Consider the following 23705-nt stretch of genomic DNA (forward strand, 5'->3'; position numbering starts at 1 on the left):
GGTCACGGGGCGTCTGCTGGAGCCAATCCCAGCCAACACAGGGCACAAGGCAGGAAACAAACCCTGGGCAGGGCACCAGCCCACTGCAGAGCATGCACACACACACACAAACACACACACACACATACCCACACTAGGGACAATTTAGGATCGCCAATGCACCTAACCTGCATGTCTTTGGATTGTGGGAGGAAACACACGCAGACACGGGGAGAACGTGCAAACTCCACGCAGGGAGGACCTGGGAAGCGAACCCGGATCACTGTTTATTTCAGGTTTAATTTAATAATACATGTTGAAAACAAATAGAGTTACTGTAGTACTGTGTACATTTTTGGAGCATCTTTAGAGCTGCAGAAGTAATACTAGTGATGAAGATATTTTTCATTTTTTTAGTTTAGTTTCCTAGTACAGTATTAAGTTTACAAGTATAAATGTACTGTACTCTTTTTAATTTTTGTCATATACCAAGTTTATGTAAATGAAGTAACCTACTTTTTGCATTTCACCCAGTTGACTAAAAGTGTTACATGATAATAAAATGTAAAGCATCACTTGGGATTGTCCCAAGTTGCAAATAATAGCCTACAGTAGAAAGGTGGGGAAAGTTCACACGTTATACTAGTTAGATTACATTAATGTTACATTTGTCACCTTTCATTGCTCAGAGGCTCAGCAGTATTTACATTTCAATAGTGATGCTGCAGCCCATATTTTCCATTACAGTAATATGAAAATTTTTAAATGATCATTTTAAACATTCTAGGTATTGTTTTAAAATGGAAAAAGAAATGTTTACACGGTATACATACACACTCTTTTTCACTGTGTTAAATTTGTGTTCATAAACAGTACAGGAATGACAGATTTAAAGGCAATGTAAAGTAAGCCTACTCATGATGTGAGGAACTTTCAATTTTATGATATAAGTGAGCAAAAAGCTTAGTAACTTGTGCGATTCAAGCAAGAGTCATCATAATTCAATAATCATTAGTCCTCACTTGAAAAAAAATAACCAGAGCTTCATCTTCTTCTTCTTTCAGCTGCTCCCATTAGGGGTTGCCACAGCGGATCACCTTCTTCCATATCTTCCTGTCCTCTACATCTTGTTCTGTCACACCCATCACCTGCATGTCCTCTCTCACCACATCCATAAACCTTCTCTTCGGCCTTCTTCTTTTTCTCTTGTCTGGCAGCTCTATCCTTAGCATCCTTCTCCCAATATACCCAGCATCTCTCCTCTGCACATGTCCAAACCATCACAATCTCGCCTCTTTGACTTTGTCTCCCAACCGTCCAACTTGAGCTGACCCTCTAATGTACTCATTTCTAATCCTATCCATCCTCGTCACGCTCAGTGCAAATCTTAGCATCTTTAACTCTGCTACCTCCAGCTCTGTCTCCTGCTTTCTGGTCAGTGCCACCGTCTCCAACCCATATAACATAGCTGGTCTCACATAAATAACCTAGCATCAAAAGGAATAGATGAGAGTGAAAGAAAAATGTGTCTTTACAGAGTAAAAAAATTGCATGAAAACTGACAATGAGCAAACTAAATTCCTTCATTTGTAGCCAAATAAAACAATGTGGAACGTTTTACGTGAAGTGTCTCTTATTAGTATACTTCAAGGTATTATTTAAGAATACTTCCTGTAAACCTAAATATACATTTTTCATTCTGGAATTCTTACTTAGACCATTATAGTAATCTTACAGTATTAATAATATTAGTAATAATAATATTAGTAAACTAATAAAAGTGACTTTTTGTTAGGTATTGTTGATTTTTTCAAACTGTAATAACAGATGTACTCTATTTAAGCTGGTGATCAACATTTCATAGTCACACTGAGGAATAGCATTCACCAGTATAATTGTCTCATTTTAGAATACGAAAAGGAAGCCAAGATGTTTTTTCTTGAGGATTCAGCTTGAACCTGTTTAGAATTAAGGTAAACATACATACATACATACATACATACATGTTGCAATGAGTACATCTAAGGAAATTCCCGATATATTTTCTTATATATATTTATTCTATATTAGCATTCTTTTGATTTTTATTTTTATCATTGCTTTGGTGACACCAATGCATCACCATTTTGTTCTCAATTTCATTTACTGTTCATATGGGGGCAACAACATCAACTGCTGGTCTTGCAACATGTCAGGGTCGTGACATGTGACATCACTACTACTCTGCTTCTTTGCCCCAAAGAAAGCCCATCGTTAATTGAAATGATTGTTTGGAACTTTCTATAAATGAGTGATTTAGTCTATTTTTATTTCTTTTGAGTGGCAGATGTTCATTCAAGCTAAGCATTATTGTGGTCAGTAAGCAAGCAGCGTCTAAACCAGCAGTTTTTCACTAAATGCCAAGATCAAACAAAACTCTAAAGAGTAAAGCGGTCTTCGTTTGAATTTCTTAGATGCCTTAATTTTATTTGCTCAAGAACTGTATTTGCCTGTTTACATTGTTACTGTATATCTGTCACTCTTGTATAAGATGGCCACCGTGACACATGGCCACAGTGAACACCTCAAGAGCGGATGATGTTAGGAACATCAGATGCCCAATTGTAAAACATACAGAAACAAGCAGATAAACCTAATTTTAGACTTAATACTGTACACAGAGTAACATAACATCTGAGAAGTGCATAATCCAAGTAAAGAATGAAAAAAAATAGACGGCTGATACTTTTAATCATGGAAAGCAGTAAGATCAGAAAACAATACAACTGTTTACAGGCAGGGCAAGTGACTTTCTCAAGGCCACACAGTAGGGTACAGGCAGGAATTGAACCACATATCTTGTGGCTTTAAATCTGCTGCCTTGCGCATTACCCCAGACTACCCATTTATATTTAATTTCATGATTCTCATTAGGTCCTCACCACCCAACTCCATTCGCAACTCAGTGTGAAGCGGCTGGGATGAGAATCAGCACCTCCAAATCCGAGACCATGGTCCTCAGCCGGAAAAGGGTGGAGTGCCCTCTCAGGGTTGGGGGAGAGATCCTGCCCAAAGTGGAGAAGTTCAAGTATCTCGGGGTCTTGTTTACGAGTGAGGGAAGAATGGACCGTGAGGTCAACAGGCGGATCGGTGCGGCATCCGCAGTGATGCGGGTTCTGCATCGGTCTGTCGTGGTGAAAAAAGAGCTGAGCCGTAAGGCAAAGCTCTCAATTTACCAGTCGATCTACGCTCCTACCCTCACCTATGGTCATGAGCTATGGGTAGTGACCGAAAGAATGAGATCGCGAATACAAGCGGCTAAAATGAGTTTCCTCCGCAGGGTGTCTGGGCTTTCCCTTAAAGATAGGGTGAGGAGCTCAGTCATCCGGGAGGGGCTCAGAGTAAACCCGCGACTCCTCTGCATCGAGAGGAGTCAGATGAGGTGGCTCGGGCATCTGATCAGGATGCCTCCTGGACGCCTCCCTGGTGAGGTGTTCCGGGCATGTCCAACCGGGAGGAGGCCCAGGACACGCTGGAGGGACTATGTCTCCCGGCTGGCCTGGGAACGCCTTGGGATTCTCCCGGAAGAGTTGGAAGAAGTGGCCAGGGAGAGGGAAGTCTGGGCCTTTCTGCTCTAGCTGCTGCCCCTGCGACCCGACTCCGGATAAGCGGAGGAGGATGGATGGATTCTCATTAGATTTTAATATAGAAAAATACAAAAGTAATGAGTACCAGTGAAAGCAATCAACTTTTTTTTTAGAACCAATGAAGTCGATACTCAGAGTCTTAGAACAGGGTATAAGAGCCCTTCCTACAGACAAATAATGTGTGTGAAATAATAAAAAATAGTGTTAAGGAATCAGCTTAGTATGGAACATAATTGAAACAGTAATTATGACGCAATGAGATCCTTTATGCTAAAGAACATGTGGTTAATATAAAGGTCTAAAAGGGAAAAGCATATTGTGAACTGTCTGGTAATGTGATTTCTCTTCCAGAGGGAATCAGTAGTGTGGTATTGACTTTTTTCTACTTATATAAAAATAGCTTTGTCTCCATCTTTATTACAGTTTCTGTCCTGTCATGTTTAGAGTCACTCTAATTAACTCTGAGAAGAGTTTCAAAAATGAAACACCAACTGGAATCAGGCACGTAAACATTCAACTCAGTCTGATCACTAGAAGAGCAGGCTGTTCCTTGCACATGTTGACTTTATTTTTAACCCGTCAGTGTGCGTCAGGCAGGTTTTTCACTTGATACAGCATTTACCTTCAGAAATGCTCAGCCATTGAAAGGAAATGCAGGTCATTAGTGTTGACCACCACCCAGTGCAAATGCAAATTCTGCAGTATTTATGTGCTTGAATAATATTTGAATCATTTTAATGAATTTCATTGAACGTCCTCCGTGCTTGGTCTCTGATTAGCCATCATGTGTCATTAGGCCTTTACTGTCATCTGCATTGCAAATATAGCTGGTAAAATCAATAGCATGTAATCTTGTTCACCACATCTATCATTTGTTAGCATCTGTCAATCTGCTGTAATTCACCCAGCCATTCTACAGACTGTTCTAGAAATTCAAAGCAGATATAAACAAATTTAGTCAAGTAAAACCACTAAAGTTTTTTTAGATATATAAAGAAAAAAGAGAACACAGTTGCTTCCTTTGAATACACTCACCATGCAAGAATTATGTCAATTGCTACAACCATTTCTATGCTTTTCTGTTAAAATGTCATACAATGAATTTTCGTTTGTTCCATACTCATCACCAGTCATGTAACATGCATTAATTGCTGTTACTGATAAAGTAATTGCATTGGTGATGAACATACATTTAATAAACATGGTGACTTTCTTTTTGAATACAGAGCTGTTCTGTAACAATATTCTGAGCTAGTGTAGGAGCACAATTGTGGCTCAGTGGTTAACACTGTTGCCTCATAGCTATGGATTTCATGTGTTTAATTCTGGTCTCATCATTGCCTTTGAGGGTTTTCCTTCAGTTATTCCTTAGTTAGTAACTGTTTATTAGCCTTGTTTGTGTGAATGTTGACTGGTACCACTTCAAAGCTCCTTCCTGCTGGGATGATGAGCTTTGTTTAACTGCAACCCTAAAATGGTTTAAGAAAGTAGAGTTAATGGAATGGAAACTCTGAAGCGACCCGGTAAGTGTAACTTACCTGGTGAGTAAGTGTTGATGTGTTCAGGTGTATAGTCTGCCATGAAGAGGTGCCACTCCATAAGTACCTCTTGCCATTCACATGATGCTGCCAGGAGAGGCTCCAACTTGCCCATGCACCTGAATTGAAAAAAAGAGGTACAGAAAGTGTATGGATGAAAAGTCAGAACAGAAACTAATTCTACATTATGTGAAAAATTAATATTTTACGACTTTTAAATGTACATTGTAGAAATTTTCTTCTAGTAAGAATGCTGCTGCCTTATTCAACAATGCTTATTTCAGAATTCCACTGCTATTGATCCTGGTCAGTGTTGCAGAACTAAATTATTATTACTTAATCAGTATTGCTCTGTCTTCTTAGTGCATGTCTTGGGCTTCTCTTTAGATCGGCAAGCAGCATTCAATCCCCGATGTGGGATGAGCTGCAGTGGAAACTAAAGAATAACCATATAGGCTACAGACATTTTGAAAAACATTTAATGGATGTTATGGAAGGAAAAATGAGTCTCTCTGTATAATGCTGTTCAGTTGTGTCTTAGCCGGATTCAGTCACAGATGTGCAATTACAGTGGTTACTTCATTTATACTGGACTGGATGTAGTTACTTTAGTAGTCTCCGTCTAGTTTTATGCACAACTCTTATTCACAGTGTGGTAACAATGTTGCTCAATGGCCATGCTTTGTGGCAAATTTTGCTTTACACATTTTAGAAAAATTAATTTGTGCTTTTAGTTATAGGTAGGCAATGTGAGGTACTACATAAAGAAATGAACTCTAAACCAGTTCACCCCTGACTCACATCAAGCCACTTACACTGCAAGTGCTCTGATTGTAAAAATAATGGTGCTATATAAAATAAAATTTGTAACTTGTGACGTGAAAGCAGCATTATAGCAGATTATAGCACGGAAACTCATTAGTCTGGTTTATGGTAAAAAAAAAAAACACTTTAAAATGCGAGTCTAGTATCAAAGTGTTTACTGTATTTCTCATACCTGATTTGCACACAGTGTTCTTTCACTAGGCTACAGTAAGCAGGCAAAAACTTAATTCAGAAATTTTGTTTAACTTTATAGTTTGGCCCAAATTGCCCATTTGCTTCCCCTTAAATATATAGCAACAGGTGAGCCTAGTTTGTTTGATTATCATTATTTCTTATGTAGCTCACATGTCCACGTGGTTTTATCGTCCTATAATGAGAGAGGTTTTTACTTTAGTGTGCACTGTGCGTATATTATGCTATTAAGAAGGGAGCCTGTCATAGCTGACAGGGATCTGTGATCATAATCCACCGATTAACTTCAGCCCTAAGGAACTTGTGTCTCCTGCTACTGGTCGCACTTTTTCCACTGTAGGGTCACAAGAAGTCAGAACCCACCCCAGCAAAACAATGCATGGCAGAAATAAATGTGGGATTGGAATTCTAAGTGTATTTTAGAGAACATTCTAGGAGACACATACAGTACAATACACTAATCAGGCCATATTAGAAGCAGCAGCAGTGTACATCTTTAAGACATAAGATGTAAATCAGAGTGCATAGAAAAAATGAAAACAACATGTTAACTACACAGAGAGACATGGGAAACCTGCTCAGGATTGAGGCAGCAGCCGTAAACAAGGTACCACCAAGCTGACCCAAATATACAGATAGTTGATTGATATTTGATTTAGTTAGGCAATGTACTATCATTTACAAAATAAACCAGACAATTTGATATATTTGTAGCTATTGTTTCTCACCATTTTTTTTTTTAGTAATAACTAGCATTTTTCAAATCCGAGTTTCCTTAGAGTATTAACAGCTATCGTCATATCTCCATGGATTGGGGTATCCATTGTTATTATTGCCTAGTTTGTTCTTAGTTGTCAGTCTCTTTTCTTTTAACTTCTAGTTTTAACAGCTTGACATCCCATAATCCTGCTTGTAATCTAAATTTTACTCTTTTTATTAAGACGTCAGAACGAGACAGTTTGTAATGTGTCAGATTCTGACTGCTGGATATAGAAATTGATTGAATATTTGACACAGAGAATGAAGCAAACCATTGAAGTAGATTCTTTAAAATGATGGATGAATAAAGTAGGGTTGTATGGTATACAGGTACTGGAAAAGTACCGGAAAACAAATTTTAAATGCCATGGTATAGTACCAGCATTTCAGGATTTTCTACGCTAGAAGAAACTTTCCTCTCAGTTCCCCGACCCCTTCCCTTGACACTTACTATTGTGGATGTGGAAAAAAATTCTATTTTATAGACTGAAACCATAGACTCCATGTGGGACAACGTTATTGCTTTATTGTGATCAGGACTTCACAACTATTAAGAGGGAAGTGGTGCGGAGTGTAGTGTGAGCACGATGGAGGCTCAGAGAAAGACAGGGGAGTTTTGGAGATATCCACTATTTGCTTTGGAACTGTGTAGGTAATGGTACCAAAGTCTGAAAGCTAGTACTGATACAGAAGTCAAAATTTTAGTAGTGACCTAATAATAGAATGGACACTTCATTTAATTATTAATTACACTTACATGAATAGTCTTCCTTATTTATTGTGGCAATTTGAAATGTAATCTTTTCTGGCAGAGACACTGTAGACTGTGCTGTTTTGCTTTGACAGCATATTGCAGAATGGAAAGTATACATTTGCTGTGTTAACCTAAAATACTATAGTAGCTTCAATAAATTCAAAGACTAAAAATCGTATTTGGGGAAAAAATGCTAACAAAATGTGGTTTTAATAGATGGATACTATAGAAAATAAAACTACAATGTTTGGAAATAGATATAATGTGTGTATTTTCTAATGTATAATTTTTAGTGTTACGTTTCATGGCAAGTGTCAATTACAAAACATATAAAATACAATACTTTTTTATAAAACAGCAAAACAGTGACTTATTGTTAAGGATGCAAATGTTTTTTTTTTTGACTTAACATGTTCAATTACTAAGCCTTTGAGCATGAACATTTTATAACAATGTCAATAAATGTTTCTTTTTTTAGGCATATGCATGGCTGCAAGAGGAGATGGGCCCAGATACTGACCCAGTAGTGATTGTTAGATTTCTTGGCTCTACCGACGGCAGCACAGAACTTCGAAGCTTGCTGCAAAGCATATGTGAGCAAATAGCAATCAACTACAGATGCCTTGTCCACAGTAATCCACATAAAATAAATGATCTGAAGGAGCTTCTTGGTAATCTCTTAAATGAATCTTCATTTCGTAGACCCTTGGTGATTGTCTTGGACGCAATAGAACAGCTTTCAGACAGTGATGAAGCACGCAAACTCTGGTGGCTCCCTATTAATCTGCCTCGGTCTGTAAGGATAATTATTTCAACACTGCCAAACAAACATGGGATTCTACAAAAAATGAGGTGCCTTATACATGATGAAGATAACTACATTGAGCTTATGCCACGTGACAGAAAAATGTGCAGCCAGATACTGAAACATCAGTTGCTGAAAGTAAAACGTAAAGTCACCTCAGGGCAACAAATCTACGTTAATGAGGCACTTGCAAAGTGTACTTTGCCTATGTTTGTTAACCTGATTTTCAGGGAGGTTAAGCATTGGAGATCACACAAAGATGTTGATGATTCATCATTATGTGTTACTGTTCATGAAAGTATTGAACAATTGTTTTGGTCTCTTGAGAACAAACTTGGGTCAAGATTTGTGTTTAGAGCACTGGGCTACATCACCATTGTGAGAACTGGTTTAAGTGAAATGGAGTTAGAGGACATCCTTTCCCTCGACAACAGTGTTTTAAAAGACATTATCATAAGTACCAATCTACAAAATCCTTTAAGAGTCGCATACATTCTCATAGCAAAACTGAAGGAAGAATTAAATGGATACCTCATAGAAAGACAAGTTAGAAATTTGACGTTGCTTGTATGGGCCAATAGGCATCTGCAGTTAATTGCTCAAAAGCTGTACCTAGGCAATGAAGAAGATGTGCACCAGATGCATAGTCTTCTTGCTGAGTATTTTTTAGGCGTCTGGTCAGGAGGAAGGAAGAAAATGTTCCATTGTGACAGTCACCATCTTAATTCATTTGATTTTAATCAGAGGAATCCTGACAGTATTGAAAGTGCAATTTGTGATGAGTCTTCCTATGACAGACAAACACCTGAACAACCCTGGGTGTTTCAGTGTAGCTCTCTTGATCCAGACATCTTCTTTGTTAATCACCGGAAAATGACAGAACTATTATATCACTTAACCCGGAGTGGAAGGACAGATGACTTAATGTTTGGCGTCATAATGGATTTCAGCTGGCTCTACACAATGATCAAAATTGGTCAGTTTGAAAGGGCGCTCATGGATATTGATATAGGTTATAATTATACACAGGAGAAAGAGCTCAAGTTTCTCGCATGCACTCTTCGCAGCATAAAACTTAAAGTGATAAAAAATCCAAATTCCCTTTCTGCAGAGTTACAGCAGAGACTTTTGCCGGTGGTCACCTCACTGCCAAAGCTAAGACATCTTCTGTTGGAATGTGATAAAGATGGGCCTAAATACTGTTCAATTGTTCCTTTACATTCCTCTATGGATGTTATCTACAGTCCAGAACGACTTCCACTTTCTTCAAGTTGCATGCAAATTGTTGATGTTCTCCCAACTTTGAGTCCTAGTATTATTATTGCTGCTTTGGAAAATGGTTCCATTAGCACATGGGATGTTGAAACTAGGCAGCTCTTAAGGCAGATTGACACGGCTCATTCTGTAGTGCTTGGGATAAAGCTTACAAGTGATGAGAAATATCTTGTCGTGGCAACAACTAAAAACACATTGCTTATTTATGATAATCACAAATCCTGCCTTTTGTCAGAAGTAGAGATCAAGGGTTCAAAACACAGCGGCGTTACAGGAGGTGTTGCGTTCATCAATGGTTTCACATTATCTAGTAACCATGCCCTCGCGTGGCTTGAAGCAAGTAAAGATGTTAATGTAATTGATCTCCTTTATGGCTGGCCCTTATACCAGTTTCACTGTTGGTATGAAGTAACTTGTGTTCAGTGTTCACCAGATGGAGTTTATGCTTTTTGTGGACAGTACCTCAACACCACAACAATATTTCATTTGGGGAGTGGAGAAAAGTTGTCCACTGTGACATCCGAGTTCTCTGGGGGGTTCGTCAAAGCACTTCTTATTCTGGATACTGTGCAAGAAATGGTAATGATTGATAATGAAGGGAGTCTCTCTGTTTGGAATACAGAAGAGATCACTAACCCCCAGTTAATTGAAGATTTTGACTGTAGAGGAGAAGACAATGAAGTAGTTAGCATTGAGCTGTCAGAAGACCAAAGTGCTATTCTAATATGCAAAGCCAGGAGCATTGAGGTTCTGGATACGGGTTTATGGAAGATGGCAGAAAAGTTTAAAGCCAAAAGGAATGAGCGTTTTGTTTCTGCAGTCCTTTCAAAAACTGCAGAATGTATTGTAGCTTCCATGGAAAATACCTCTTCCATTTTTGTATGGCGAAGAGACAGCGGGCAGTGCATGGCAAGCTTACAAGAAATTTCAGGAGCCACAGTCAAATTAATTAAATCTAATCATCACAACTTGCTCTTGTCCCTTACGACTAGTGGAGTGGTGTCTATTTGGGACATAGATATTATTACAGCAATGTCCAACATAGACAAAACTGGAAAGCCCATTCAGAGTCTGTTGTTACCTGGCCGAGGGGAACTTATCTATACCCTTGACGGCTCTGAGTCAGTTTACAAGTGGAATTTTAGCACAGGCTTTATTGAGTCTGTGTTTAAACATGAGGGAATTGTGGAGAACTGTGTGCTAACGTCATCAGGGGATTTAATGGTCACTTCAGATGATAAGTGCAGTCAATATGTATGGCACACTGTAACTGGTGAGAATATTTTCCGTATCAATGGGCAGAAAATATCTCAACTGTTGATTACTCACAATGATCAATTTGTGGTTTCACTATGTGAACAAAACGCATCTCGAGTGTGGAGATTAGCTACTGGCCACAAGGTCTGCAATATTCTTGTGGCCCTACAAAATGCATTTATAACAACAGCTAATACATTCTTAATTGGCATGACAAAAAACAAGCTGTTAGCAGTGAGCTTATGGTCAGGAAGTGTTAGTAAAAAATTTTGCTGTGATGATGGAACCAGTATTGTTAGTTTTAAACTTATTCCTGATTGCCCGGACTTTGTAGTTTTTATTACATCCGCAGAAACTGTTTACATTTGGAGTGTGGCAGAAGAGTCCATCTGTAGGCGGGTACAGCTTCCTAATAATTTTTTAAAAAATCTAGATGATTTTCAAATATCTCCCAATGGCAAACTAGGAATTGTTTCAAGAGGGGATGAAAACATAAATGTCCTTGATTTGCACAGTGGAAAACTCAGGATTGTTCATGCTTCTGGTGTCATCTGGAGACAGAGATTATCTCGCGATGGACGTTATCTTGTGTATATCTGTTTTCAAAATGGTGATGATGAGGATGACAATGGTTTAGTCTTCAGCCTGATTGTTATGAGATTGGCAGATGGCAAAAGCATTGGTGCTTGTTCACTTTACAAAACTCCTACTTTTCTTGGTCTGTCCCAGAGACATTTAAATATCATAGTTGGATTTGAAGATGGAAGTCTTGGCACCTACACCGTGGTAGATCGTGTAGATGCTGCCTTAAAGATTAAGATTGCAACATCTAATAGTCGTCAAATTGTTAACAATGCATCACAAAAAGTTAGACCCAAATGTTCAACATTTTCTTTCAAGACAGCTGCTGATTGTGTTTGGAGGGAATCTACAGAGGTCTTTGCAAGAGATAGTCCTATTAATGTTTCTGACTCAGGTGAGGCAGAGACAACACCGACAAAGAAGCCAAATTATTGTTATGATCGGGTGTGCTCTGCAATTGATTGCAAAAGTCCAAGCTTCCCATCAGAGAGCTGAATTTACAGTTTTGCTGGTGGCAGCCTGTAAAATTGGGCAGAGTCAGTAAGAGAATATGTAGCTCATAAAACAGTCATCCATTTTCTGAACATACTTATCTCTTACGGTTTTGTAGTACAGAAGAACCCAGTGGCATTGGCCAACCATGAAGAGAGTGCTACTCCATTTCATGGCACATTCATGGTCACAAAGATCCATACAGTGATAATAGGGTCATTTAAATTTATATGAAAATGCATATTTTTTGAATATGGGAGCACACATATGTGGCAAACTTCTGCCTTGTTTCATTTTAAGCTATTTATCAATTACCTTTCTTAGTTAATATCTAACATTAAAATGTTTGTTCACTTTTTCTGAGCCCATTTTTTTCAATAACCAGTAAATGCTACTAAAATAACAATGCCATCTCCAAACTGCTTAACCCAATTTGTGGATGCAGAAGCCAGAGCTTCGTTGACTGGGCTCTCTCCATTTACAGCTAAACCTTCACTACTTGTTGGTGTGCTAATTTTAGGCATATTCTTAAACATAACTCTTTGACTAGGCCAGTAGTAGTGAGCAGAGTGGTCACAGAGTGACTTCCTAAAGGGTTACTGGAAACCATTCTAAAAATAAGTGTTGTTATGGCCTTAAAAGTTCTCCTTATTTAAGTAGAATCTGAAGTCAATTGTTTATGCTTTGAAGTGCCATTGCAACATAGTGTTGTCATTTCGAATCAGTGATGAGTAGCATTGTTCATTTGACAAGACACACCCTAGTCAAAAAACAGGCAACGACATAATAAAGAGTATATTACTCGTGACAGCAGCTATTTCAGTAAATTGTTTTAATGTCCATAATATTGTATAACTTTGCTTATTTTTTCCATGATTGGGTGCAGTTATAGTCCCACCCAGGAATATATATTTATATTTTTGTTATTTTGGAATGGTTGCTTTATTGCCATATAAGGTTAAACCTTTAAAACACTTAATTCACTTGAAAAATTGTATCCATATCTTACGGCAAGAGTAGTGAGTAAGGAGAATAATAATGATGACTGTCCCCCTCTCTCTGGCAAGCAGTGACAAAGAACAAAGGCAATAAAAGAACAGAAAATGTACTGAAAAAAGTCAAGTTTAGAAAAAAATGTTTCAGATTTATTTTTAAGATGTTTCAGTATAATATTTCTCAAATGTTAGCAACCTGTATTCAGTAGTAGCTTCCTGTATACATTAACACAGAGGATACCATATCATACTTCAAACACAGCCCATTATATTCTCACACTACACACTGGTCTTCTAATTAATGTTTTCCTGATTGAAATTTGAATAACTTTTTTACTGAATTAAAAAGAGGCTGCATAACCTTTGTCCATTTATTACTACTTAAAATACAACAAAAACTTTTATAGCACCTGTTAATCAAATGGAAAATGTTCATATATAATAACTGTTGTTTTTACTGCTCCACTACTTAATGATATGTACTGCGTTATGCACATAAATTCAGTGCCTGAATTTTCCAGTGGTTTGAAAACACACCATATTTCTACAGTTGCAGGGAGAAACTTACAAAATAAGGCCTAGATTCTGAACATTTTTTAAAACTGCAATTTGTCAGTTATACTTATGTAATTTAACAAAAGCTATATTTGAATACAACTCTTTTTTAAAGCATGAACTCCAAATATTAAAATCCTGCAGAGTTAGTTTCAGTTAATTATATTCATTTGTCACATACCAACTCTTTATTCAGCACATGCATTATTTATGACAACAATATAAAATATAACTTTGTGTGGTAATACCAGGAATGCCATGATGGAAACACAGAAAGCCCTAACACATTTGTAAAACATGTTAAATGTATTGGGCTTATTTGAAAAAGCCAAACAAATAAAACTATTTATAAAATTAATCATTTTCAGACAGTAAGATGCTCTTTTAATGTAAAATCACATTAATGTCTAACCTGAATCTATCTATCTATCTATCTATATATATATCTATATATATATATATATACATATACACTTTTGTGAACCTAATTTGAGCAGTGAAAAAGGGCTGTTATCCTGTTCTCTCTGGAACTCTTCAGCCCATTCTATACAGAAGAAATTCATGACTTATTTAATTAGCTGAGGCTAACTTTGCAGTTTCTGTTCTAGAATAATGAGCATTTAAAAATATCAGATTCTGCACTATGGGTCAGTTTCCAGAATTTTTTTAAGTTCTCTCACTTCTCAATTGCCAAAGGATGATACTGTATTTTTTGTAATTTGTTGAAATGTGTGTCATGTTCAGTCATTTATGTTTTAATAATACCGTATTTTTCCCATTGTACATACATGCTGTAAATATAATTTTATGATTTCTAATAAAAAGTCAGCATAGATCTGTTATCCTACTACTTTTCATTAGGTTCTGCATACATTAATATCTAATGGAATGCTAGTGCAAAGTTACCAGCTACAAGTGAATGTCTCAATCAAAAGCCAATATATTATATACAGTACAGTATGTAGCCTGAATGGGTTTAATAACATGTTTGCAAATGATAGAATAAATACTGGTAATGAATGTTTTTAAGGTATTATTTGTATTGTCAGAAACTCTTTCTGTTTAGAGATTTATATTTTCATAAATGTTGTATTTACATTTTGTTACAAAGTTGTATACCTAGAGTTACTCGAAAATGATGTCAGAGCAATATAAAACTGTGTTTATGCATTGTCTGAATGGATACTTTTAAAATAATAAAAATAAAAGTTTAATCTGTTTTTGAAAATAACGAGTTGTAAAAGCAAAACTACGGTGTAATCAGTAAGACAAACATGAACTACTAGACTGTGAAAACACAGAAGTGAAACATTTACTTGTTTTTTTTTTAATTTATTCTGTTTTTATGTTTGTTTCTCCACATTACTTTTAAAAGTAGCAGATTATTAGCCATATAAATAAATTGCATAACATTGTGTTTACTAATAAAAGAACTTCCACTGGAAGAAAGTGAGCATCTCAAAGGTAAGTCATTCCAGTTTAAAATAGAACAGAAAATATATCTGACAATGATATTTACAATTAGTTGCAATTACCATCTATCAGCTTTTTGACTATTGAAAATTAAGGAATCAACAGAATTGCAATCCATTTGCCATTTTAATTTTTTACATATGTATATGAGAAGTACTTCATTGGCAAGTTCCAACTGTTGATGAATCACTTTTTATTTTATACCTCCATCCATCCAACTCGCTATATCCTAACTACAGGGTCATGGGGGTCTGCTGGAGCCAATACCAGCCAACACAGGATGCAAGGCAGGAAACAAACCCCGGGCAGGGTGCCAGCCCACCGCAGGGCACACACAACCACACACTAGGGACAATTTAGGATCACCAGTGCACCAAACCAGCATGTCATTGTACAGTGGGAGGAAACGGGAGCACCCGGAGGAAACCCACACAGACACGGGGAGAACATGCAAACTCGACGGAGGGAGGCCCAGGAAGCGAACCCAGGTCTCCTAGTTGCAAGGCAGCAGCGCCACCTTGCCGCCCATTTTATACAGTAATATAATCAATCATTAAAGTAAATACTGTCATTTATATTAAAATATAAAATGCAATAATTTAGTTGCAATGCCCCTTTACTCAAGGTATTAAGGTAATTGAGCCGGTGCACTTTTTTTACAGGGAACTTACTGTAGTGTAAACAAAGCAAGTCAAGGCTTGTTTTATGAGAGAGAGAGAGATGACTAGGATATTAGCCTTTACATTAAGGAAAATGGTGTAATAAAGTGAGAAAAAGGAATTGGAGAAGTCATACTGTGCACCTGGAGAAATGGCAAGAAAAGATGCTTTAATGAATTCAGACATTTTTATTTTGCCCTCTAAATAAAAATGGACAATGTTTGAGTTTGGACAGTGAGCTTATTTTAAGTGCAGCAGCTTACATTTTCCAAGACAAAGACAAATTTGAAACTGCTGCTTTGTTAGCAATTGTCTTGTTAGCTTAACAGCAAAATGTAACTTTTACTTATAAACTTGTCACACATGTTAGTCATGTGTCTTCATGATAAACCACTAATGAACATTTGACACATTTGTGGCCTTTTAAAACATTTGTGACTTTTTTATTATTTGTTGATGCAAGTCATACACTATAAATTTTGGTAAGAAACAAGTACTGTATAATTAAAATGGTAATCCAGATTTATAAATACACATCAAGTATTATGAAATAGCTGATACACTGAAGAAAAAACACAGCTGTATATATATATATACAGTATGTTACATAGTTTACTGTCAAATAATGCAAAGAGTACGCAACATATGTTTTGCCCTTATTTGGGCTCATCAGGCGTACACACTCCACAGCACCCCTCGCGGGAATCGAACCTCGGACGTCAGCATCAGAGATGAAGTCCCTTTACGCTGTGTCACAGCGTGTGGTTTGTTTATTTGACAACCTGGAGATCAGAGTAATTACATTCATAGCATCCGTAGTCTGAGTCTCGATCCGATTGTATGGGTGGTTTCCTACCTGGTAACGAATGTGGTTGGTCTGTAATTACTCCGATCTACTATTACTCCAGTTTAGCCAAGAATCACCACTTTCGACGTATTCCCATTTTTATTGTTTTTTTTTTTGCTTTACAGGCTTAAATGAAAACACACACAAAAAATATTTCTTCTCAGCTTTACTTACTCAATGCAACCTATAACATCCAAGTGAAAGATATCTCAGCTGCAGTTCAGAAAAATGATAAAAAATCAAAAACAAGAAATACTGAGATTAATAAAGGATCACCCTCCTCCTAAACAATACTTGTAAACTCAAATAGGTGTAAGTAACCACCATTTCCATTGCAGACCATGGTTACTGGCATCCACCTGTGATCAATTTTAATATATACTGTATATATATATATATACGTAATATATTTTATATATATTGATGGAGAATTGGTGAAAACTACTTTTTTTAATAAGCCTTGTTTCAAATAGGCACATTACAGAAAAAATTAAACAATACCTTGTAGTTATGAGAAGCATTTTATTTCTTTTCATACCATATGTATTATGGGTAAATATTTTATTAATATGTATTTTAAGGAAATTTTATTTATTTTGTATTTTATGGTCACTGAATAATAAGCCTATAGAATTTAATTTTGTTAATTTTTGTTTGTTCTATAGTTTAATTATAAAAGTTCCCTTTAATGTAGGACATAAGGCTCCTATGTGTCTGGTTATGCAGGAGGTTAGTGTAAAAAGTTTTTCAAAAGGAATAAAGGGAAATAAAATTGATACCAGAATTGGCTGATCAAGTAACATGAGATTGGTGATCAATATCGGCCTTAAAAAAAGATTGGAGCACCCCCAGTAGCCATCCTCAATTGTTTCTAAAGTCACAAACAGAGATGTAAAAATTTATTTCTTTCATACAATAAAAATTGAGCATGTGGAGTGTGAGCAAATGATTGAAATGGAATTCTTTGGTAAAGACATTATGTTCAAAAGAGTTCAAAGAGTGCTATAACCAGCCTTCATACGCTATATGTGGGAAATCTGGGGGTCTCTTTGTGCTTAGCATAATAGAAAGACAAACATTTAGGGGCTTTTTCTTGGAGGGTATGGTTTTCTGAAGACGGAGAGACCTTCTCTTATGTCATCACTTGACCTCTAAAACCAAAATAATATTCAGTAAAAGTGAGAAACAAAATATATACAGTACATTGTAAACTAAACATCCAGACGTTGTACATTAAACTGTCCTGGCCCCAGTCCTAAAGAGTTTTTTGCAGGAAGGTTTCCTTTTGCCCAACTTAGGCAAACATTTTTTTCCCAGCATCCCATGATGCTTTTTGAGGCCAGTGTGACATTGTGGATCTGTTTTACTCATGCATGATGTCACAACCGAACATGTACTCTAGTCGTGCTTGAACTAGCTTTAACAATAAGTTATCGGAAAAAAAATCAGTGTTTAACACAGATAAAATAATATTTATTGATAAAACTGACAAAAAGGAGCAAAAACCAATATTGATTCAACGATTAGCTTGGACTACTTTGTGTTTATTGTCTATTCATCAAACAAGCTCACAAAGCATTCTTTGTGAACTAGCGCTGTGTTAAAATGCCCATCAAAATATATTAATCTTAAATTTTCGGATTTTTACTGCAAAGACCATTTTGTACCTGTCTAGTTCTGAGCCCCTGAAAGAGGTTGACAGGAGCAAGGGATAAATTCTTGTAAAGATTCAATGTGTTTCCTCCTGCTAGACACACAGACACAGCACTGTTTAGGAAGTTTATGGAGATTACTGTCAAAGGTTCACATTCTGCATCTAATTCTGTGCACCCCTTGCAGAAAATCAGCCACTTGGTCTGTATTCTCTGGGCCATTTTCTTAAAGACTCAGAATGTTTCAATAAAGGTAGTGAAAAGCAATTTCTGACATATTCTCATTAGTCAGATTACTGAGTTGTGAATGTGCTAGTGTAGTACCATTTTAAATATTTGGTAGTTTGGTACCTTTTAGTATACCATGCAACACTACAACACAGAGTACTTACTCTATATAAAGTTCCATCCATGTGTGAGCATGACTTAAGTATCTTTTTAGCATGCAGTTAGTTGTGCATCAGCCAAACACACATAGAGGTGGGCGCACTCACACACACGGTGCATCCCCTCAACACTGGCTTCTCTGGAGGAAAATATGTGGAACAACACAGAAGTCTGGTCTGCCTTCCTGTAAGATGTGGCTGGCAATGTGAACCTTGGTTGGTATGTACCATGACCAAGAGACATTCTTATAGCCCCTATAAGCAAAATAATATTTCCTTCAAGTCCACAATTCAAAAAGAAAGGCAAAAGGTCAAAAACAGTAAACAGTGGGCAATAAATATGACAATTCAACGGAACCCTTTTACAGGACACAATACAAAATAACTAAATAAAACTCATCAGGCTCCTTCTTTTACCTCCCATGCCCCCTTCTGTCACACAGCCGCAGTACATTTTCTGTCACTAGGCAATGAATACTGATAAGAAGGGCTAAGCGCAACGACAAGCTAGACAATTCCTGATCTTTGTTCTCTTGAACATATTGAAGTTTGTCTTACCTGGTGCATTTTCCTTTTTTATCTTGTTGTATTACATGTGGCAGAAATTTTAGTGGCCTTTTTATAAACCAGTCCGTCATAGTTTAGACAGCATCTTCAGTGCCAAATCATAAAATTAAAAGTGTAGAATTGTCTACACTTCAGTTTTTTAGTGTCACTCCCTCTTGTTACTTTTTAAATTCAGTATTTGTTCTCTCCCACATGTATGTCTTAGATTTGCTTTACGTTTTTCCTTAAGAATGAGCATTCCTGTTGTGGCTTTTGGCTTGCACAATTAAGTTGCCTATAGATGGAAATCATATTAAGTGAGGAGTATGTAGTGCTATATATTTTTTTGCAATCTATTCCAGTTAGTTGTCCACCACACTAATCAGTTATACTTCCAGAAGATTTATCAAACTGTGAAGGCAGCTAATTCCTGAATTAGTGATTAGTTCTTTGTAATGGGGAGTAATTTAACATTCAGCTTATTCCCATCTCTCTGTCTTTTGTGCATTGTCTTCAGGTGTGTAATGGAATTTCCATTACATGGATGAATGTGGGCAGGACTGATGGGTTTAACCAGCAGAAAGAAAGGCATTGTTACCAAGAGGGAGAGCTGGTCCGAGTGGTTTTAAATATCTGTGTGAAAATGTTTTCATTAGTTCAAATCGACCAGCAAAAAAAGTTCAGACATTAAACAACACTAGTTGATATTTATCAAAACCAGAAAGACAAACCTAGCATTGCAAAAAAGTTCATCATGTTAAATTTTAAAGCTGAATAAACAGTCTTTTTATTGCTGCTCTCTAATCCTTTACCCTAAATTTTTGTAGTGAAGGAGTATCACAATGGGACCATGGTTAGTGTTGCTTCCCAATAGTTCTGGTAAATATGGACTAAATCCCATCTTGTACACCATTGTATGGAGTTTACATTTTCTCCACATCTCTGTGGGTTTTCTCTGGGCCTCCCATATCCAAAAAGGCTTCTGGATTAAGTCAATTGACAGCTTTTAATTAGCATTATTTGTGCATGTTGGTATGTGTATGGCCGTACCCAGTGATAAATTGGTGCTTTGGCCAGTTTTGGTTGCTGCCGAGATAATGTTTGGCTCCCCGTTTACACTGACTTAGACACCACTTGAATGGATGGATGCGTGTTGCAGTAAACTTTGTTTTGTATATTCCAAAAAAATTAAGTAAAAGATAAAGAGGCTGATCAATAAAAGATTAGGTAAATATCTAGCAGTTAACGCTAATATTGGTTAAAACATACAAAATACAACATAGAGATTTCAACAGGCAGAATTATGGCTTTTTAAGCATTTAGGTATGTTCTGAGATTTAAGAGTTTAAATAAATGCCAAGCAATCTTGAGTTCTACGATTTGTTTAAGAAGGTTATAGTTCGGAAAGGTTAAAGTTTAGGTGTCCCTGAGTGCTGACTTGTTTAATTAGTGTTAGCTCACACAGTTTCAATTTGGTTTGCTAGTAGTCGTATTTTCTATGTTTAATTCATATTTCAGTTTTGTGAGTTTTGAACCTTTATTTTTCATAGAGTATATTTTTATGCCCTTACACCAGGTAGATACTTAATGAGTGCAAAACTAACAAAAGGCTGATAATACATGTTGTGCTTGCTGCAATGCCACTATTGTTTTTTCTGTTAATGTCAAGCTTAACAAAAGTGCAAACACAGCATGGCCAACTTTGTAACTGGAAGGTGTCGTTCATTCATTTTGAACTTTCTTATGTGTTCATACTTTCTTACTTTTGCTTGAACAATTTAGCTTTGACTCTGAAGTTTATCTTTGGTCAATAGATGAAGTTCTGAATTGCCATACACAAAACCCTTTCAATCAAGCAGGACATATGTATGATCTATGCAGAGTAAATTTAGAATTTTACCAAGATTTGAGTACTGTGCCACTACTGTACTACTATATTCCCATAATTTTAAACAGACCATGTAATAAGTTTAAGTGAACTTTACAATTTTGCAAGTACACTATATTATAAGGAAGAACCAGTAAATATATCTTTGCAAAAGGGTAGTTTTTTAACTCAAGATTAGGTTTAATTTTAGAAGATATCATTATTTTATCTTCTGCTCTGAACCCAACCTAAACTAACACTCAAAACAAATGTGCCATTAGTCAAAATCATTTAAAGTCTTTAGCTCTCAAACAAAGACAGTTTAACGCACCATCAAAAGAAAACCTTTGTTTTAATATTAAGGATGTTAGGGAAAATTCTCGGCAAATAAAGAAGAGACTGGAATCATAGCTACAAATGAAATTCCAGATGGATGTCCTTTATTACATTTGCACCAAAGGAGCCTCCATTTTTCTCTTCTTCAGTGCAACATGGCAGGCTGACCTATCCTAACAGAATAGCTTCTTTTATCAGTTTGGTTCATTTACATATAACAGCTAAAAGCATTTCAGTTACGCCAATCAGCACAGAAAGATAAATGACAGATTTCTGTAACATCCCCATGCCATCCAAAATAATTAATCATCTAAAAGTGTTAAGTAAATATCCGACTTATTCAGTAAGACTTTCATATATATCAGTCAGTTATTTTTTAACCTGGTTAGTCCTGAACAGGGTCGTGGGGGTCTGCTACCAGCTAGCATAGGGCACAAGGCAGGAACAAACCCTGGACAGGGTGCCAGTCCATCACAGAACACACACACACACAGACACCCTAACCACACACTACAGCCAATTCACCTAACCTGCTTGGTTTTGGACTGCCGGAGGGAAACCCACACGGACGCAAGGAGAACATGTAAACTCCATGGATCTGGGATGTAAACTGGTCTACCATTTCACCACCATGTCATCCCACTTTCATATTTGTAAAACACAAAAATAAAACAGTACAGTGATGTTATCTCTAATTTAAATGTGCTGGTGCAAATTAAGTCAGGATGTCCGAGTTTAACAGGCAGGCAGTTTCAAGCATTTTCTCCATTATAAAGGCATTTATTGTAAATATCTGATAGCTTTAATCTTTATCTCAACAGATTTTACTCTGTTTTGCACATTTCTCATAACTGTAACATATATAACATGAATTTTTAACTTTAACTAGATTTATTCTTTTAAAAATGAATTTTATGGCAAGCCTTGTATTTGAAGTGATTTGTGCATTGATCATTAACTCAACAACAGTAGAGTAGCTCACAGAATGCACCTTTATTCTATATCCTTATGCAGTGATATCTAAGCCATTGCTTAGTTTGGTTTGTAGTGGAAGTGTTCATTATGAAAGAAAAGAATCCTACAGCAACAAACAGCACCACACTTATTATTAACTTGTTTGGATGTTATTGAGTCATGGAGAATGAAGATGTTCCTGCAAAGTTCAGGTGTGTTTAGAACTAACACATTCATGTTAGTTTATATAGCCAATACAGTAGATGTTTAATTAATCAGCAGCAGATATAAGGAAGGTTCAAAACATTCATTGTCTGGCGCAATAGATTTAAATGATCTAACGGTAATATATCCTTAAGGCATTCAGGTTATGGACAAGTCCACACCAGTAATTTTTACACCCACATTCTCCTCTTTGGAACAACCTGCTGCCAACAAATGGTCTGAAGAATTTTTGGTTTCCTATGAGATGGACTATAGTCCTTAGGAGCCATCCAGTCAAATATATGCATATCCTACCTTGGTTCCAATCCACAGGCCTTTGATGCTCAAACTATTAAGTGGGAAATCTAATAATATGGCCATCTAAGGTAAAGAAATGTTCTTATTGTCTGAGCAGCTACAAAAATTTGTATTTAGTAGAGTCAATATTCACCCTGTTCTACCAACTTTGCGAACTAAACGAGTATCTAGCATATGTTTAATTTTTAACTCGATTTATCTTTTTGCAAATCGATGCTAAAATAAGTTTAGTCTATAATTTAGATCCAAACATAGTGTAAGTCTGTTATAAAAACATAGTCAACTGCAATGAACTGAGGTGTATGGGTGTGGTGTAAAAAGAAAAATGCACCAATAGCCTCCTACTGTTTGCTGATGTAACATCTACCCTCCTCCAAACAGGGAACACTCAAAAACCACATGGATGTCCATACACATTGTGATTGAATGGTTCCCCTATACCATATTCTTCCAGACAAATTTCCATAACTAACTAGAGAGGTATTATGACAGACAAGAAAGACGATTGTGATTTATGCATCTACAGTCACATTCTTAACAAAGAAGTAAATGTGTTTTATTTAATCAATATACAGTATAATTAAGTATGTATGTCATTATGAACTTTTCAACTGAAATTTCATCCATCTGTCCATTTACTGAATCCTCCTGGTTTCAGTTTCCTGGTCATGGAATGCTGTAGCATATCCCTGTAGCACTGGGCACAAGCCAGCAACCACCAATTTACTGTATTCCATGTCAATTTAAATGTGCAATATAAAAGCAGACTGCATTTAATGGATGACTTTGGTGTTTCAGGATGGGACCAATTAATTGATTGTAGAAAGTA

At 36.6% G+C, this 23705-nt stretch overlaps 1 protein-coding gene across 4 annotated transcripts in view; it reads left to right on the top strand.

Moving 5' to 3' along the window:
- Nucleotides 1-14848, top strand: part of LOC120527640 (NACHT and WD repeat domain-containing protein 2) — a 146226-nt gene extending 131378 nt beyond the window's left edge. For all 4 annotated transcript variants that reach the window (XM_039751273.1, XM_039751274.1, XM_039751275.1 and 1 more), the window contains one exon: nt 8152-14848. In XM_039751273.1, coding sequence (XP_039607207.1) covers nt 8152-12087 — 3936 coding nt within the window. In that variant the 3' untranslated portion in view covers nt 12088-14848. The remainder of the gene's footprint in view (nt 1-8151) is intronic.
- Nucleotides 14849-23705: the final 8857 nt, after the last annotated feature.

This window comes from Polypterus senegalus, chromosome 4 (genome assembly GCF_016835505.1).
Source record: "Polypterus senegalus isolate Bchr_013 chromosome 4, ASM1683550v1, whole genome shotgun sequence".
NCBI lineage: Eukaryota > Metazoa > Chordata > Cladistia > Polypteriformes > Polypteridae > Polypterus > Polypterus senegalus.